This window comes from Typopeltis vanoorti, chromosome 14 (genome assembly GCF_054136105.1).
Source record: "Typopeltis vanoorti isolate ZY-2024b chromosome 14, IOZ_Tvanoo_1.0, whole genome shotgun sequence".
Classification (NCBI taxonomy): domain Eukaryota; kingdom Metazoa; phylum Arthropoda; class Arachnida; order Uropygi; family Thelyphonidae; genus Typopeltis; species Typopeltis vanoorti.
This window is the reverse complement of record NC_143562.1, coordinates 58701906-58723167: the sequence shown is the minus strand read 5'-3', so window position 1 is coordinate 58723167 and position 21262 is coordinate 58701906. Positions and strand designations below refer to the sequence as shown.

Below are 21262 nucleotides of genomic sequence, written 5' to 3'. Positions count from 1 at the left end.
TAGATGAAATAATTATTTCACATAACATTCTCCTACCTGTCCATACTGATTGGTGATAGCTGCTTCATGCTGTTGTCTTTCTTGTAAAGCTACAACACTAGCAGTTGCTGTAGCTGTAGCTGTAGCAGCTGCAGCAACCAGGGCAGCTGCACTCAGTGCTGAATGGGAGGTCTGGTACTCATTACCATTACCATGCCCTGTGCTTGGAATAGAGCCTCCCATACCAGTTGTCATGGAAGAAGGGGTTGGTCCATATCTAGTTAAAAAAAAAAAAAACATAATATATTTAATTAAATACTGTATACATTTTTGTCATATTTTATATTAAATATTAGAAAAGAGATTAAATTGGCAATCTTGTAGGTAAGTAAGATCATTCATTCTTTCTTTTAAAGAAAATAAGAATTATGGGTAGTGGGTGGTATGGGGGGGGGGGGATTCTAAACTCTTTACATTTGAAATGTAAAATTCTGGGAACTCCTGTTCTGTAGATGTAGGAAAAATAATAGCAAGACATTAAATATTCAAAAGTATTTTCTTAAAGAACCTTTAAAAGTATTTCAATAATACAATGACTTCAACACAAACTGATATATACATATATTTTTGTCTCCCACCTATAATAAATTCTTACAAACCAATAGTTCATTAGTGCTATGGTGGGCTAAGAATTTATTTTCTATTTTTATTAATTTTATATTTTTTTCGTATTTTTTAAATTTTTTACATAATCCGGAAACCCTGCTGTAGCTGTAGCAACAAGGGCAGCTGCACTCAGTGCTGAATGGAAGGTGTTACTAATTACCATACAATGGTAATGAGTACCAGATAATAATACCAACTTAAGACCAAACATGGAACTTTTTTCAAGCCACATATACATTCATCACCTGGTGTGAGATCATCACCCCACTTACTGGAGGCCTGAAGTGGCTTGAAAAAGTTAGAGCAAGGACTATGCAAAAAATAAATAAAAATACAATAAAAATAAATCATAGTCCACCCATGGTATGAATGTACTATTGGATTACAAATAAACCTTTCATGGGTATGAGCCACATAAAAAAAAAGTAATTACATTTTAAAAAAATACAGAGAGAGAGTGGAAACACCAATTCAATGAAACATAAATAAAAATGTTAAAAGAAAAATTTTATATATAATATATTATATTATATTATAAATATAATATAATATATTATATATAAAACAACAATCATAATTCATACAAATAATAATGGATGTTAATAAGTTATAAATAATGTTTTCTTAAACATGTAATACAGAATAACTTTTTCTTAAGATAACACAAAATAAGTATGATCATATAATTCAAAGACCTCAAGGAAATGCTATTGTGCCATACATATTATGCTACAACTGTCAAATACTTTGGAATGTCCTTGTGTTCTTATGGACTCAACAAGTCAACTGACCCAATAAAAACTCACTCACCTTCAGTCAGCTATTTGGGACAGTGGGTTTTGCTTGATCTGAACATTCTGGCATAAAACCTTGAAAGCTCAGGAGGAGGCTATGTTACATGTGATGCAAATCTGGGTCTCTTGATGATCCCAAGGTTGCATATGATTAAGAAACAAGTATGAGTGTGGGTGTTGCACACATCCTACCATCACTTGCTGCCACGCTTATGGATAATTAGGATAATTACAGTTGTAAAGGATAAATACTACTACTAGTACTACCACTATTATACTTGCTTTATCTGTAAATGCCTATGTCACACGCTGCATATTGTAGTTCATAACTTCTTTATTAAAGAATGTTTAAATATAGCAATAAGAATTGCAAAGCCTGAAAAATGCATCAGATTGACTTTTCAGTCAAACAGATTTTCATAGCTTACAGTTATTAAAATTACATTTTAGTTTGCAATAGTGATACAATATCATATTTTTAAAAAAATGCATATATATATGAATATGCATAATGTTAATATTTCAAAGCAAAGGTGTGTTTAGTTTCTTTTTACAATCTACATGAGAAAGTTTTTCATTTGAAATTGTAACTGCTAAAAGGGGATTTACTAGATTATTTTTCAATTTCATTATCCTTAATGGATAGAAACTTGCTACTAGAATTAATGGATAGAAACTCTGAAAAGAATAGTTTTTGTCTAATTTTTTTCTAATTTTTTCTAATTTTAATTTTGTCTATTTTAAGTTTATATGCATATTTTAAAATTTCTTTGTTTCATATTAATATAAGAACAGCATTGGACAAGGGAGATGGATATACTGCAATATTTTTTTATTATACAGCAGTTTTCATGCATACTGCTACATGGTAAGCTGCTTTCAACCAAATAACAGATTAATGGTTTGAATGTGAGGTGCTAGTTGTCAGAATAGTTAATAGTAATGGTTTTTTTTTTACATCATATCATATGCACACATCTCACATGATTTTATACAACTTATCAGCTAATGATACTGCAAAAGATTTGATAAAGGAATTTGATATATATATATATATATATATAATCATACATATATATTATTATTATTATTATTTGTGACACCTCCAAGAAGTCTGAAGACTCATCACAGGAGGACACCTACAACTGTCTCAACCATTACACCGAACCTCTACTACGAATCATCTCCATCAATGCCATCTACCGCCCACCTCCACCACAACTAGTATTTTTTGTCTTTAATTGCGTGTGTTCTGAAGAGCCGATTTGTCTGTATGCAGGATGAAAAACCTGAGTTTCCGGGAGAAAAAACCCTGCTACCTCCGTATGAGATCGGCTAACTCACCTTCGATTGAAATCGTCCAGATAAAGATTCCTCCCATCACGACGAGAATCGAACTTAGGCCTATCCCAATCGAAGGGCGCAATGTACCGTTGTTCTTCCAGTTGTGCTACGGAGGCGCTTTATATATGTATGTATGATTTCTGCATTGATTTAGCCTTGATATCTTCTTGGGTCTAGCTTTCAATAAAGGGTCCAAATAGTGATCCTTCCCATAATGCTTTTACATTATGGTATACTGAGGTAACTGATCTTATGTTAACAGCCTCTACATATAAGTAGACTAGTTGTGAAGATACTTCAGCCTGAGTAAAGAATTACAACAAGAGTATTGTTGTAATTCTTAACTCAGGACTCACGTTTAAAAAAAAAAGTAGAGTTTTTTATACAACTTATCCGCTAATGATACTGCAAAAGATTTGATAAAGGAATTTGATATATATATATATATATATAATCATACATATACATATATGTATGATTTCTGCATTGATTTAGCCTTGATATCTTCTTGGGTCTAGCTTTCAATAAAGGGTCCAAATAGTGATCCTTCCCATAATGCTTTTACATTATGGTATACTGAGGTAACTGATCTTATGTCAACAACCTCCACATATAAGTAGACTAGTTGTGAAGATACTTCAGCCCGAGTAAAGAATTACAACAAGAGTATAACTTATTGTCAAGTATGATATATCATGGGTGGGACCCACATTTAAAAAAAAAAGTCGGGTGAGCATTCGGAAAGTAAGTCCATATAGTGATATCATAGGAGTTGATAATAATAATAAACAAATGATCTCCGATATCTGACAAATTCTTCAAACTTTGAATCAGTGTTACTTGGCACCCCTTCTATAAAAACATAGAAATTGTACATGTTACGGACATGTATAATTGTTATGGAGATACTTCATAACACAGTCAGTTAATGTGATGAATATCTGATTTGATAACAAATTAATAGACTGCTTGTAAAATGATATCGTTCATTATTACAGAAAATGCATATTGAAATTTTTAATTTTGTTAAACAATTGTAACATAATTTGTAAATTTCAGGTAACTTTTGAATTTTAGTGACTAAAATGCATGCAATTTAAACCAAAATTAATGGCTTAATAAATTTTAGAAACTATCCCAAATACTATATTTCACCCCAGTCCTGAAGATACTTTCAGGCGCAAACTTTGTTTGCTCACACTTGGATAAAGGATTAAACTAAATTTATTATATTCTAACAATAATAAAAGTGAAAAATAAACTTTCAACAACTTTCTCTAAATCCAGAGTAATTTAATAAAAGGGTGGCACACCATTTGGCAACTCCTATAGACAGAGATGACCTTGCTAATGCTTCTGCCTGGTATCTCCACTTGGGCCTGGCTCCCACTGAAGAGACCTCAATAAAGATTGAAACTAGTCTGGATAGTGGCCCTTCCTTTAATGCATAACATTATACATATCTGCAAGGAGATGTGTTTTGCATTATGGGAGATACTGAGATAGGAGTGATGTTGGCTTGCTCCACCTTTGCAATGAGTTGCCCAGTGTTGTACTACTTTACCCCAGTCCTGAAGTTACTTTCAGGTGCAAACTTTCTTTGCTCACACTTGGATAAAGGATTAAACTAAATTTATTATATATTTCACCAAAATCCATCGAGCTAGAGATGCAACAATGCTAATGTTCATATAAATAGAAAGAGAGCACTGGGCAAGCAGATGACTGAAAAAAACTACTCTGGCATATGTGCCTAAGCACTGTAAAATGCACCTAAAAGCAAGTATGTTGAGTTAGCAAAAACAATGTAAGCTGTTCCAATTTACAGACAAATGTTTGTTATCTTCCATGATTATTTCATTTGTTAATCTACAATATATTCAAGTATACCTTCTTTTAATAGGAAATGCAAATGTTTGACAGGATAGCGAGTTAAGTCTAAATGTCAAACTAAAGCAGTAATTTCATATGTTGTTATGGATATAAAAGAGAAGAAGCCTAAAAAAAAAAAAAAACTTTTTTTAAAGCAAAACAGCATTTGTAACTATTTCTCTATTTATTTTATGATAGCACACTGTATTCATCCTACACAGTTAACAAACTGAGCCTCCATAGCTCAGTCGGTATAAATGAAGCCCTTTAGTCAGAAAGACCTGGGTTCTATTTCCTGTCTGTGATGTGAGGAACCTTTAGCAGGTGTTTTTGACTAAAAGTGAATTAGCTGGTCTTCTATGGAGGTGGAAAGTTTTCTCCTGGAAACTTTGGTTTTCATCCCTCAAAATAGACAAACTAGAAGTAGTAACTTCTGAATAATACTTCATCTTGGATCCAAATGCTTATACTGGTATCTAGGCTACTGCCATATACTAAAAATGTTTGACAAACCATGGAGTGCTAAGACATCCCAAGCTTCAAGATAACCTTCAACCAGTGCCTTAAACACTGATCTCCATACTATCCTTATGGGGAAAGAAGAGCCCTGGTCACCTTCATTGCCAACAAAATGCAGTCTAGCCTTTTCTCTCGCAAAAGGCTCGGCTCACCTATTCCTATCCTCAGTATTACAAAAATCCTTGATTTTTGCAATATGACCAGATTTCTCTCTCTCTCTCTCTCTCTCTCACTCACTCGCTCACTCTGCTTGGACTGACATTTACCTTCAGCCTCTCCTGACATAAACACATTACATAAATGGCTTTCTCACATCTAGTTATTAACTCTATACAAATCCTAAATCTGTCCACCCTTAGAATACTGCTCACATGTTTTGGTACACCTAAAACTTTTCTAAAAATTCTGTGCTGTCCATAGAAGAAAAATTCAGCACATAGATGATCCCTCCCTTACAGACTCACCTCAGCCTCTATCACACTACACTGTTTCTTCTCTGTGTCTGTTCTATCAGTACTTTCACGGCCACTTCCTCAGTGAACTGATAACCATCATTCCTTCATTTTCTGTTGGGCCTGTTAAAACAAGAGCAGCAGCAGCAGCTGCAACATCTCTTTTCAGCACAACTGCAAATATGCTAAACCACTTTCATTCTATCTCTCTCTCTCTCTCTCTGTCCTCTGGAACAGCCTTGCCTTCTTCATGAAGTATTCTGAAACAACTACAAGCTGCAACTCTTCAAAAAATAAAAATAAAATAAGTCAATAACATCTTTCCCAACCCTCACCTGTACTGCATACACACACACACACACAGCAGTGATGTGCTTATGTGTTCTTCTACTTCTCATTTGTGGGATCAACATAAAAAAAAATAAAAAATTACTTTATAAAGTAATTTTTCAAGCAAATATTAAAGTTCCTATAACAAGGAAGTCAATTATGAATTATTAACAGAATAAATATTAAAATAGTAGCTATAAACACTCAGTCAAGGTGGGTTTAATGTTTATCAATACTGATGATAACTTGAATGAAAAACAATAAAAAACAGAAACTTAAATTTTATAGTAAATAAAACTTAGAAGTGCACTTTTTATCAATATCATTTTTTTATTTCAAAATGCAATCACATCACTGAAAGCACTATTGCTGATGATTCCTTCCCAGTTATAAGAATTTTTAAATCATAGTGTTGATTTTAATTTACTCATAATTATTATATTGTGCATCAATGCGGTTAGCCTAGTGGCTGTGCGCTTCGCAATCATATGCCTCGGGAAGGAGTATCCTAGGTTCAATTCCTGTCGGAGACGTGAGGAGCTGAAGGATCTTCCTCAGCCATAGCCAAGTTAGCCGATCTTGGGCATGGACAGCAGGGTTTTTTCTCCAGTTTATCCTGGGGTTTTTCATCCTGCAAACAGGCAAACTGGACCCATGAACATACAGGATATAGCCATAGGACATATAGACGAAGACAGAAGAAGAGATGAGCGCCATCTGCCTTAATTCACTGCCCATTAGACATTCATGGCTTAACCATGAGTGACCCAACAGCCCATTATGGACTATGGGAGAGGATAGGATTATATTGGGCTTTGGGAAGGTGCTGCCAATAATACTGGCTTCTAATAGTAGTGCATTGATTGTCCCAAATCAGTGTAAATGGCCATAATATGGTTATATTTTATTATATAATACAGTTACAAAATTATTAACACACCAATTTCTTTAGAATGAAAGCAGATGGCTTTGTTAAGACCCATGTGAAGAAAGAATTTCTAAAACCCATTAATTAGAATATTGATTCACTTAATTTTAATGATGTTAATTAGCCAAAGCTTTAAGAATGAAAAAACATTAAAAAGAGGAAGGATTCAGACAAATGAATGAAATAAGCTGAATTAACTAAGCGAATTCGTTTAAATATTAGAATCAGTCTTTCCAACTCAATTTGTTACAAATACTAGATTTATGATTTTTTTATTTATTTATTTATAATATGGAAAGCAAATTTCCTTGGTGTCAAATTTTCACTGTCCACTATAATAAGCATAAGAGAATGTCCATGTTATTTAGAGATAAGTGGGTAAGGAAAATTGTTGTAGACTAATCAACCAACTCTTCAGTAAGCCAAGAACTTAATTGTTGGCTGCATTTTAACTATGTTTAACTGCATTGACAGTTAAAATGAGCTGACACATTTCTTCATGCTTGTCAACACTGAAGACACTTCTGTGCTTCAGTGATTTCTTTGGACAGAAGTGAAAATTTCTATCATGCGGTATTCATCCTATTAAAATAAGAATAAATATTAAAATACACGTTACACTACATTACACTATACTACACTACACAATGCTAGTAATCTAATATCATAATAATTAATTGTGATAGAATCATAAAAAATATGATATAAATTAAAAAGAGAATTGTTGTTTTCCAGGTACCACGTAATGATTAAATAGAAAGTGTTAATGAAACAAAATACCAATTAGAATCAAGTCAGTGATCAGCTACAATACTTTCCAGTTAAATAGCTGTTTTCTATTTCATTCTATCACTTCATACAGAAAAAAAATATATATATATATAGTAATAAGCAAATGCCATCCAATGAAATATTTTATAAAAACAAAAAATAATCTAATTTCTGACATTAATACATACTTAGTGTGGGTGGAGTTCGAAGAGGAAGCCTGTAGGAATCAAAATTAGCCACCCCACACAAAAGAAGACTGTTTTCTAGGTATAGCATCTATTGAAGTCTCACCTGGCCTGACCTATTTAAAGCTTAAGTGGGCCAAAACATATCAAACCCTTATACAACTGTCTATATAAACAAGAAAGAAGGCAGTAAGCTTGACTAATATTAATTTAACTATTCTCAGCAGTTCAGTGAAGGACTGAACACAGCAATTGGCCTAGCTGCAAGTACAACAACAGCAACAAGGCCATTCAGTCATGTTATGGTTGGATAACTCTTCAAGGAACACAGTGACCTCAAAGGCTTAAATATTGATCTCCAGTTTATAAAAGCACATAGTACTCTTATTTGCTTAGTAGGCCAACACAAGTGCTGGGTCTTAATATAGATTATGCCCTGTGTTATACTGATAATTATTAAGTTCTGAATACAGTGAATAACCTTCATCTATAACCCAGAAACTTGTCAATCTTATTTTATGTGCATATATATATATATATATATATATCATTGACAGAAGGAAAACAAAGCTTCTTCATAGTTAAGATCCCAGAATAATGACAAATAAAACAGATCACTCATTTCTAAAAAAATCAATTCCTATGACAGATGTTGAATAATGATGAAAATTCGAATAATTACTGCACTTCAACAATTTATGCACTGAAAGTGAATAAATGTTGTTTGTGTGCTGGGAGAAACTCATGTTTTTCACTCCATTAAACCTCCAATATGAATAAATGCTGGATTAGCAAACTAAAGAAGGTAATTTATGATATGCTTATTACAAACACGAATGATATTTTCAGTTATATCAGTTATCTTAATAGATTTATACAGCATCAGAGAGTTAGAGCTGGTAGTTCCAAGCATGCTGAAACACACAACTATCATTTTATAGGTTGAGTAAAATACATTATATTGAATAAAATATACTGCAATAATTAAACAGACTCTTAATGGGACGGACAATGATGACTAAATTACAAAAAAGTATGGAAAAATAATAAATTATCCAATCTCTTGAAACCAATGCTCTATAATAAAATCATTATTTCCACTACCCTTTATGGAGCTGAGACATAGACAATTAGAAAAGATGCTACAAGAAAACGCCTGGCTTTTGAAATGAAAGGACTCCAGAAAAGTAATAAAATACACTGACAGAATTCCAAACAAATGAACAAATAAGATATGAACTTGATAGATCACATACAATTATTATTATTATTAATAGTAGTAGCAGTAGTAGGAATAGTATTGTTATTGCGTGACACCTCCAAGGAGTCCAAGGACTCATCGAGGGAGGCACTCTATTTTACAGCTCTCCATCTCCACCAACTACACAGAACCGTTACTACCATATCATCATCTACACACAATGCCATCTACTATCCATCACAATTGATATGTTTTTGTCTGTAAATTGCACATGAAAAAAACCCTGCTACCTCCATATGAGATCAGATAACTCACCTTCAATTGAAAAAAAAATCCATATAAAGATTCCTCTTGTCATGATGAGAATTGAAGTTAGGCATTTTCCAACCGAAGGGCACAATGTGCTATCGTTGTTCCAATTGCACTACAGAAGTGCTTATGAATAATAACAAATGACAACAGCAGGAATGGTTCATAGTCTGGATGCATCCAAAAAGACTATCGTATGCATATAGACAGATGAAGGGATCGAGATCCAAAGGAAGACCACAGTTAGCATGGTTACAGACATTATAAACATACACAAACTTCCTGAGCCAGAAGATGATGAAACTTGCATGAGACAGGAGAAAATAGTGATAACAAGAAAAATAAATATATTTTATCAAATAAATAAATTATATTTATTTACTTATAAGTAAAATAAATATATTTATTTTTACATTAAAGAACAGTATGTAAAATATTGAACAAAGAATCTCATTATGCTTTATCTGTTATAGCATGGAAATGTTATAATATTTCCATATAACATATAATGTTATAACATTATATACAAAATGGATCCACTGAACTGTAACATACTTGTGAGCTGCTAGCACACAGCAGCCTGTCTAACAATATTTATTAGCATCTGCATATGAGACTAATATTTCTAAAATTCTCAATTCCCAGGATTTTGATGTTCTTTTGAAATCCAGTAGTTATTTTATATTATTTTAGAACAAAATATTTTAGTATTCCAATAGTTATGACAGTTTTAAGCATTACTCATGTATTCCTCATCTTCTTTCAGCATGTTAAGCACAGTGCCTGTCACAACAAATAAACTTGTCTTCATATAAAACTAATTAATGCTGTGATGGGGTTAGTTAATCTTATCTGCAAAACTTCTTTATCTGTGAATTGTATCTTTCTCTAGTTAGGTTTCCACATCTTTAGAGAGGAAAAAAACTGACTTTCTAAGAGAAAATAACCTGGCTAACTCACCTTCAACTGAAAAGGTCTTTTATGTCCTGCATGGAATTCAAAGCCACAGCTTTCCAATAATAGGGGGCATTGTCATTACTAATGGAGCTACAGAGGTTACTTTATGTATTCCAGTAATTATATCTAATCGCTGGTTAAAATTCACAGTAATTTACATTTTTCTGACATTGTGTTCATGTAGGTATATGATTAGCATTGCCAAAAGACTACATATGAGCTCTGAGTGAAAATAATACATACCAACCATTTTAAAGAACATTTATCCTGAAATATCCTGAAAATAATTCTGAGTCAGAAATTAATTTTTTTTTTTTACATTTTAATTTCTATAAAGTAAAGCTTTAAACTTTACTTTGAAAGGAGTAATGCAGTAAACTGATATATTAAAAAAAAAATACACTGTCTGCTCACAGCGTATAATTTAAAACATCTGAATATGAAGTACTCATGAATAAATTTCTTTTTACTCAATAACTGTACTAGTAAAATGCATTTCTCCAGTCATCTGAATGCTTGTTTTAGTAATATTTTCATGGTCCTGTGCAGTTCAGATAATTAGAGTTTAGATAAAGTTTACAAGATAATGAACATGGATGTAAATCAAAAAACAGTTCCTTTACCCATTATATCCTGGGGCACTTTGCCTTGCTGCCATTCCTGGTGGAGGGTATGGCTTTGGAGGAATACCACCAGGTCCACTTGGATAACCTTGCTGGGCTGGGGAATATGGTGTTTGTGCCATAGTAGTATTAGTGGTGCCTCCAAAAGAACTATGGGCTACAGGACCGCTTTGTGTGCTTGTTGTGACACCCCAAACCGTAGTGACCACAGAGAGCTGCTGCTGTCCTCCCTGATGATTCTGAGAAGGAGGTGGACCATGCCCTGGAGGAGGTGGACCAGGTTGAGGAGTCTGCTGCCATCCCATGGTGGCCATTGTATTATCACTAAAACAGGAATAGCTAAAATGCATGGCAAAAAACATTTATTAATTGCACCTTGATAATGTGTTCAAGATTATATAATATTTAAAATATAAATTGAGAGAAAGAATGAAAAAAAATTCTATACAAATTTCCAAATTAAATAGATTGTTTACTTTCGAAAACTATTACATATTTGAAGAGTGAAAAGTTAAAACTAATCTTATTGCAAGTAAAAAATTCTCTGGCTACACATTTAGTAGCAGAAATGTGTATTTCCTCATATATAACCCAGAAGTTCCTAACTATAACTTTCTATTCACTCTTATCTAACCTGCAAAGTTATTTGACTTTTTTTTTTAAATAACTTAATTTTTGTGTACATATGTGTATATTTGTTTGTGTTTAGATTTTTGCAGTTTAACCTCAATAAATGGTGTTTATCATTACTTAATTTTTAAAACAAATCCTTATTTGGTAAAATCATTTAAAATTTTGAATTACAATTAAATGCAAAAACTATTTTCTCTACAAAAAAAATTCTTTACTTTATTTACATCCACTTTTTTAAGCATATTATTTGCATAACACACTTGGGAAAAAAAAGACAATGCTGACATAAAACATTTTTAGCTTGCATCATGTTCATTTTTATTACAACATAAGCATTAAAACATTCCAAACTGCAGCACAGTTGAGAGTGATGACTGGTTGGATACCTTTGGCTGGAAAGACTTGGATTAAATTTCCATCATAGCATAAGAAATAATTATAAGAACTTTTCAACTACAAGTGAATCAGCTGGTCTAATACAGAAATGATTAAGGCTTTTCATCTTGTATAATATGCAAAGTCAAAGCAAAGTAATTTAGAGATATATGTTTGCCTTATAGCCTTAGTTAGCTTGGCATAAACTAAATAACCAACCAACCCATCACACACTTTTTCTTTCTCTTATAACTTTAATCACTGGTTTCCTTTTTCCTTTTTTATAATGAACCTCAGTATACAATATGCACCACCATTTCAGAATAGTCCTAGAAGAATTTGCCTTCCTCATACATAACATATAGCATGGATTTTCCTGATTTTTATGCTTCTATGCTATGTCCAGTTCTCTTTCATTATCTTATCTTCAGTATCTTGCATAAAGTGCCCATAACCTTATACTTGGTACAATGAAATGGCAACCATCATCCTTTTCCCATAATGTTAGTCTATTCAAATCCTCCTTTAAGATCACTACATCATCTTTATTATACAAAGATGATGTAGTCCTCCCAGGTTAGCATCATTAGCAAACAACTAGATATTCCCCTTAAAACATTCCAAGTATCGTTCAGACCAATTAAACAGCAGCAAGCCCTGCAGCACACCAGTAGTCACTGCCGTCTAGATTCTACATTGCCAACTACTCTGATGTATATCTATCTTCAACCCTCTTTAATCAGATTAAAGAGGGTTGAAGTGATATATCCTTCCCTATTTGCTCTAATTCACATAATTTACATACAAAATCATGCCAAATACCTTTGCAAAGTGCAGCAATATTGTGGTGTGGATATTTAGGTTAGCCAACTCAAATGTCACTTGAATACAGAAAATCAGTACATCATACCTCTTACTAAGGAATCTCTTGTGTTATTCATAACATAACATTTTAGTCAAATCAACACAGATGAGACTGAGACAGTAGTGGATTATGTTCCTTTGAGGCTCAATAAGGTTCTTTATATATATGTGTATGTATGTTTGCTATGTAATTTTTGAGGCCCCTGGAGATGACAAGGCCCTAGGTGCACACCTAGTGAGCCTATTGGGTAATCTACCACTGAACTGAGATTATAGAAGAATGATTAAAGGAGGATGATGTTAGTTGTGATAACAGGGTAGCCAAGTAATCCCACTGCATACAATGAACTGCCTGAATGAGCAGTTTCATTGAGGTATTTCATGATGGTGAGCGTGATATTATACAAATATTAAGCAATGATGAAATAGTGAAAAGGGAACAGAAGTGAGCAAGTATGAAGTATATGAAAAACTAAATAACTCAATTATTTCCTTATTAAATAACTAATTAATAAGGAAATGTTTCCAGAGGAACTGAAGGCAAATTGTTCCATTACTGTATTGGGGGGGGGGGGGGGGATAAGACTGACACTTTGGATATTTTACAGGCTGATCTGCAGAGGAGTGGTTAAGATGAAGAGGTTAGTGAGGAACAGAATCCAGGACTGAGCTGATAACAAGAATTCTCAATGAGTCGTATGGGTTTGTTAAGGGCAAGGTTGTTTTAGCACTTCACATATCACAATAGGATTACAAATGCAATGGATGAGGGAGATCAATATATATAGCATATATCTGGATTTTGTAAATCCAACTTCGATTTTGGATAGGTTGGATAATGAATCGGTGAAATGAATAAGAGATGAGGTTGTCTGAAAGAAAAGCAGCATCCCAGAAGAAGAAAGTCACTGCTACTACAAGAGTCTAATTTAAGACCATTATTGTTTAACTTATTTAACTTAGGAGAGCAGAACAAGAGGAGAGGCCACTTATAGAAGTGGTATTTTTTAATGTAAATTCCTTCCCCTACACACAAAAGGCTGTTATCCTAAATGTACATTAATAGTATTAATGTTGTGAGTGAGCTAAGGTTATATAATCCAGAAACCCTGCTCTAGAGGTCAAATGAAACTTTTTCAAGGCACTGCAGGCCCCCAATAAACAATAGTCTCACACTGGGCAATGAAATGCATCTCCCACCTATCGCTAAACATACCCAAAGTAGGATTTAAACTCAAAGCCTACTGGTTGAAGAGGACTACATATGTGGTTTATGTAATTAAATCCAGAAGAGCTGTGTTTCAGATGCATTCCAAAGTACATAATGTCTTTCAGCTAAGTCATTATTCATGTTGACTGAGGAAAACATGCTGAGCAAGATCTTTAGCCTCAAGTCCCTAACATGCACATCAACCATTGCTCAATATATATATTTTTTTACATCTATAATCTGTCCCTATATCAGGTCTGTCTATTGTGTTTGTGGCATTAACACAAACAGAAATGACATTCACCATCACTTGCATTATTCTGGACTAGACATCCTATTCCTGATAGAAACCCAGATTGCAACATCTTTGCCTGTCCACATCCAGTCCCCAAACTACATTTCACAATTCTTTTTGCCACAAGGGTGGCATCTGTGCCTTTGTGGCATCTGACATAGCCTGCTAGAGAATAGCTGATTTAGAATCCCCAGCTTTTGACATTCTCTGGCTCAATGTTTCCTTGTCCCATTTAGTAACACTCATTTGTTGCATTTACTGGTCTCCAATAAATGCAACAAATGATAACCATTACTGATAACCATTCTGATCTCTTCACATTCCTTTCCATGAAACTCAACCATCTACAATCCAGCTATCCAAATAGTGAGGTCATCTTCCTGGGCAACCTCAAAGTCCACAGTTTCAACTGGCTCCCAACACCACTGACCAAGCTGGATGAGAAGCAGAAGTCTTTGCCATAAGTATAGACCTAACATACATTGTATTGTACATCCACCTACTCAAATTCCTAATAACTCGCTTCACTCTCCAAATACTCTGGATCTCTGTTTGACCAGTTCTCCTTCCAGATTCACTGTAGAGGTCACCTCCCCTCCTGGCAACTTTAACCACAATCTTGTACAAGTTTCCTTTCTCACAGAATGCCCCTCCCTCAGCTACTCCCAACCTCGCATCCTCTGGCACTACAAAGGAGCTAACTGGAATGACCTCCAGAATTTCTACTCCTCCTTTCCTTGGTCCAACTATTGTTTCCACTCATCTGACTCTAACAACTGCTGTGAACGAGTTACAGAAATTATTCTCACTGGCATGAAGAACTTCATCCCTAATTCAAGGCATAATCCTCATCTGCTTTCAAAGCCTTGCTTCCACTGAAAGTGTACTAAAGCAGTCTAAGAAAAAAAAATTAGCTTACTGCAAGTAGCTCCTGTCCAAATGGAAGCCATGTCTTCTGGTCCCTTACTAATGCCATTGGATGCAACTTCTATTTTCCTGTGCTTCCACTTCTCTCTCATCCTGATGGCACCACTGTTACTTCATCCAAAGATAAAGCTGACCTCCTGGCATCACTCTTTTCCTCAAACTCCTGCATTGATGACCAAGAGAAATCACCTCCTACCATACTGGAATCCAAACACCATGTGCCTCTTTAGTTTTTTGACAAAAAGAAATCAGGAAACTACTAAAAAAACTTGGATACTAAAAAGCCTTCTGGTCCTGATGGCATCTTTTCAATTGTTTTTTAAATATTGCACTCCAGAATTAACACCTGTCCTGCATCATCTCTACAATCTATTATACACATCTGGTACTTATCCCAATGCATGGAAGCAATCTCACATCCATCCTATTTCTAAAAAGGGTAATAAAATCAACCAAACCAGACCAATTGCCATCACCTCAGTCCTCTCCAGAATAATGGAGAAAGTCATCAATAGCCAACTCCTCCACTACTTGGAGGCCCACCAATTAATCAGCGACCACCAGTACAGATTCTGCCATTCAAGATTCATAGCCTACATCACCCACCACTGGCCACGTGCCATGGAAAGGTTCAAAGAAACTTGTGCTTTGCCCTTGACATTTCTAAAGCCTTTGACCATGTGTTGCATTGTGGCCTGCTCAACAAATTGCCATCCTTTGGTCTCCCTGCCACCCTCTGCAATTGGGTAGCCACGTCAGGTCGTTCTCTGTGAGTTATGATAGATGGCCCTCTCTTCAAGCTTCACCATCAATGCTGCAGTGTCTCAAGGCTCTGTCCTATCACCTTATCACTTCACACTCTTTCTTTGTTCATGAATGACCTACTTGCAATCACCACTAATCCTATCCACAGCTTTGCTGACAATAGTACTCTCCGCTCATCCCACTCATTTGACAAACCATGCAGTAGTCTGTCATCCCAGGCCACAAGATCATCTACAACTAGTGTCTTAAACAGTGACCTTCACTATCCTTCAATGGGGCAAGGACAAGCTTGTCATGTTCAATGCTTCCAAAACACAGTCTTGCCTTTTCTCAGCTCACCTACCCTCACCCTCCATAGCACATATAAATCACCAGACAAGATCGGATCTCTCTGGTTGGACTAACATTTACCTCCAGTCTCTCCTGGCATAAATATATCACATCAATAAGCTGCTCAGCATCCAAGAAACTAGGCATTCTTTTTCATTCAAAAGGTTAATTTACACCCAACCAGCTCCTAACTACATACAAATCCATCCATGCATAGAATACTGATGACATGTTTGGGGTTGGTGAACCTGAAACTTCCTTTAAAATCCTTGATGCTGTCCAGAGGCAAACAATTAGGCTCATTGATGATCCATATTTTACAGATTTACTTCAACCTCTATATCACAGATGCAGTGTTTCACTGTGTCTATTCTACAAGTACTTGGTCACTGCTCCAGTGAATTGGCAACTAACATTCCTTCACTTTCAGTTGCACCTGTTAATACAAGAGACACAGCACAGATGTGCTTATAGTTTTTATGTGTGTTTTTATATCAATATATAAAAATATATATTTTTAAAAAAATAAGTGCACACTTTACAGATTTGAAAATCTGGAAACCATAATCCTGATGTCCTACAATATTTTGCAGAACTTAGAATTTACACTTCTATATACAGGGCCTCCTTATCCATTGGGCTATAGAATTAAAATATGAATTTTAATTCAACAATATTATAAATATTGTTGAATTTTTTTGCAATAAAAATAAAAATTTTTGCAATGAAAGTTGTTTAATTAATTATATGTATTATTTAATTATTGTTCAATCCAATATGATTAAGGTGCCATTTTTTTTATCTGCTCAAACTGTCTATATATATATATATACATAATTATCAGTGTCCCCCACCTGTGTAGAAGCTCACAAACTGCTACTGATCAGAATTCACAGCCATTTCCATCACTTAGACCTCATACTATTTGCAAAATATCCATTACTATTATTAGATGATACCTCCAAGGAATCTAAGGACTAATTGTGGGAGGGCACACTACTCACCATCACTCCTACTTAATTCTCCAACTACAATTAATGCACAACGCCATCTACTGCCAACCACCAATAGTATTTTTTGTCTATAAATTGTATATGTTCCAGTGGCGGCTTGTACATAAGCACTGCGACACTGCAGCATCCCCAAGGAAAAAACGAAAAAATTAAATTTTGTTTGTGTTTATAAATAATAACAATGCTTACAACATTATATAAATGCAATACAACATGTTAAAGGTTACAGCTTATGTTTCAACATTGATTGAATAGTTAATAATTGGAATTGTTCGATTAACACTTTAGATTATGAAAGAAATCCACTGTGATCTAACGCAGTGTCGAAATTATCACGTTCAGTCAGTTCCGGCTAGACTTAACAATATTTGTTTGCAAGTAACAAGTGAATCCAACACTGCTTAACGAGCAGTGTTACTACAGATAAATTGTATACTTGTGCGTGTTATTTCTGTGAGATTCGAAACTTTTATTATTGGTGTGTGTTCGTGGCGAAATATTTTTGGTAAACCTTATTTTATTCTGTTAAAATAACATAATTATTTATTTATTATAAATACAAGGCTGAATTATGACGAGTGTCACTGTTGAAAATATGAAAAGAATTATATTTTCTCAATTAGCGTTACATGAAAAATTATCGTTACACGAAACAAATGCGCTGCGATCTAACGCAGTGTCGGAATGTCAAAACCGACACTGCTCAACGAGCAGCATCGGTTTGTATACGAAACTTTTGTACGAAACTTTTATTATTAGTGTGTGTGTGTGTTCGTGATGAGGGTGAAATATTTTTAATATGTAAATTTACTTATTAATAAATTGGTTACTGATTAGGAAAAAATTAATTATTTTTTTCTTATTTTGTATATGGAGCACCCCCACTTAAAATTTTCACCGGCCGCCACTGATATGTTCCCTTGGCCGATTTGTCTGTGTGCAGGAGAAAAATGATCCGTTACCTCCGTATGAGATCAGCTAACTCACCTGCAACTGCAAAAGCCCATATAATTCCTCTCGTCATGACGAGGATCGAACTCGGATCTTTTCCAATCGAAAGGTGCAAGGCCCATTGCTCTTCCAATTAAGTTACGGTAGCACTGTGAGAATCGTTAGCAGAATTGGTGGGCTATCCAGTTTCACAATGAACCTACTATTAATAATATTCAGATTCACAACAGGAAATTCATAAATCCCAGAGGTTTAAAAAATAAAAAACTCTTGAGTCGAAGATCCACCAACCGCTTCTTGACATCTGCAGTCATTGAAGATTCAGATAACGAAGTTTTGCGAAGTATATATATGTGACATGCTAAAACCATTCACACCATGATAAACAAAAGAATATATGTAATCAGTGGCGCACCCAGGGGAGGAGAAAGGGGGGTGTCCCCCCAAAAAAAAGAAAAAGATAAAAACACTAGAAAATTTGCCAGAAATCTTTCCCTAATTCTTCTTATGAATTAGCAATCATTGCAGATGCTCAGTCATAGGTCGCATGCGATGCGTAGTGTGTATTCTCAAATCGTCTACTCAACTCCGACCCCCGCAAGATTAAACCCTGAGTGCGCTACTGTATGTAAATAAGCATCGAAGCATACGACTTCTCGATAGAAAGGTGGGGGGGGGGGGGTAAAAGTATCGTGGTTTCTTATTTATAATATGTACTAGGCTATGAATTGGTTAGATGCCTAGTACCATGCATGACTGAATTAAATGCGTAAGAATAAGTTCAATTTCTAACATGTAAAAAAAAAAAAAATGAATAAATAAATCGTATAAGCCAGCTGGATCACGTAGTTGAAGCGGTGGCGTGTGGCCTGGTAAACAGACACGTCTTGGATCTCCATCATATATTATTAATGTTTGATGATTGTCCATCTTTCCTTTCAAACGTCGGAAGTTGTTTAACATTACTTACCCTGAGTATATCAAATCAGACTGTGTACATATAATTCAACTGGCGTCTTCCATATTATACAAAATTTTGAAGACAATTAAATTGTGAATGATGTAAATAACTCAGAAATGTGAGACTTGTTTACATGTTGTATAAAAGAATGCAATTTAACATATTAAATATTACTACTCCTTTCTTATATTGCATATACATGAAGGTTGTCAACAACAACAAAAGCCTACACAATATCGATGATGTTTCTGGAATCAACGACCACAGTGAACACAATTTCCATCTTTTGTTCCACTCTACTTGAAGGTGTGTATCTTTTTTTAAGTAGCTTTCTTACTCAGAGAAGTTCGTTGTCCAATGCCACACACAGAATAAAACGTTAGGCTTAAGGTAAGAAGTCATGTCGACCAGTACGGACCTAATAAGACATGCTTTGGCTACAGTGGCGGCAGCATCGTTCGCTAACCGAAGAGACCACTTGAGGTGCAGCTGTTCCCTGCACCTGTCGACGACATGTACACTCTGCCACAGGCCGTGTTGGCAGCCTGCCACGGTGCACGTGCCGCAGCTACCACCCCTGTGTTTAAGTCCCAAATAATCAAGTATCTAGTCGTGATCAGGATAATATTACCGAAGAGAAAACGGACAGACAGGAGATTAACATCAACCGAAGTATATGAAGTGCTATCACCCCTACTTTCCTCTACTATAGCAAATGTCAAAACGTCATTCTAGATATTTTTGTAAGATAATTATTAAACTTAACGAACTATTATTTTTTTTTTGTAATTAAAAGAGACACTGAGTGTTTTATGAATATCTTTTTAATCATTTATTATCTAGAAGATTAGTTGCGTACAAAATCAAAATTATACTTGGATAGGTACATTGCGGGACAGAAACTGGATTTAAAAGTGCACACAATTTTGCTATGATCAGTTCTAATATTTAATATGGATATTGTATAGTACCTGAAACGTGCGACAACGTTTCTAGCTCTAAAATGCCAGACAAGACCGTTATAGGTTCCATTTTACTTTTGTCGCTAACTACAGAAAGGAAACTTTTCGGGAACAGTATCTCTCTTTTTAGATTTTTTTGATTACTCAGGTAATCTAAAGAAAATGTGAGGAAAAAATCCAACCGCGCCCCTAATCCTATCCCACGAAAAACATCCTTGCTTCATCAACAAGTATCTTCCCCAGTGACGTCTTAACAAGTTTGAGCGCCCTGGGATAAAAAAAAAAATTGGCGACTTAATCACATTGGATTGAGCAATAATTAAATCACACATATCATTAATTATATGTATTATTTAATACATATATGGATCAGTGGCATCCCTAGGCTATAGCCAATTTAGTCCAATGGATGAAAGAGATATCTCCTGGATATCTCTTTCTAGAGATCTCCGAAACTGCATTTCTTCCCTATTATATCTTTATCTTAGAGCAACTGCTGATCCAAATATGTAGGCAAACTTTACGAGCAACTGTCTTTTATCGTACTCAAAATTAGCAGTGGCAAAATTTACTTAAATCATTGGCTAAGTATGGCATCAGCTACATTTCGAACTTAAAAAATCGTTTTTAAAAAGAGGCATTCTTCATAAAATTATTATGAATGAAATTATGAGGATGATAATAATAATAATAATAATAATAATAATAATAATAATAATAATAATGAGCGGCTGGTCTGCGAACCCGCTAATTAGCCAGCATATCTGTTCTGCCAGACTGTGTTTCAAGAAGTTAGAGTAGAGGTGGGCGGCACTTCGAAGCCAAACTATTGCCAGAAGACGGGATGCTCTCTGTATATGCAGTCTATGACCTTGCACAAACCACATCCACAAACACATATATAAATGCCGCACACTACTAGAGTCATCTAAATCCGATATCCAATTCCTAACCATACATCGACTTCTAATTCAACAGCTAAGACAGATGTTGAAGCGTGTGGCTATTTATGCGAGGCGATATTCCATACTCTTTCCAGGAACTTT

General features: G+C 34.7%; 1 protein-coding gene across 3 annotated transcripts in view; it reads right to left on the bottom strand.

The window, feature by feature from the left end:
• The window catches only part of LOC150099511 (zinc finger MIZ domain-containing protein 1-like), a 350736-nt gene that overhangs the window by 53693 nt on the left and 275781 nt on the right, over positions 1-21262 (bottom strand). For 2 of the 3 annotated variants that reach the window (XM_090403404.1, XM_090403403.1), the window contains exons 7-8: positions 10931-11269; positions 37-256 (exon numbers count right to left, since the gene is read on the bottom strand). In XM_090403404.1, the coding sequence (XP_090259530.1) occupies positions 37-256; positions 10931-11269 (559 nt within the window). The remainder of the gene's footprint in view (positions 1-36; positions 257-10930; positions 11270-21262) is intronic. The other variant, XM_090403405.1, reaches the window with a different exon arrangement.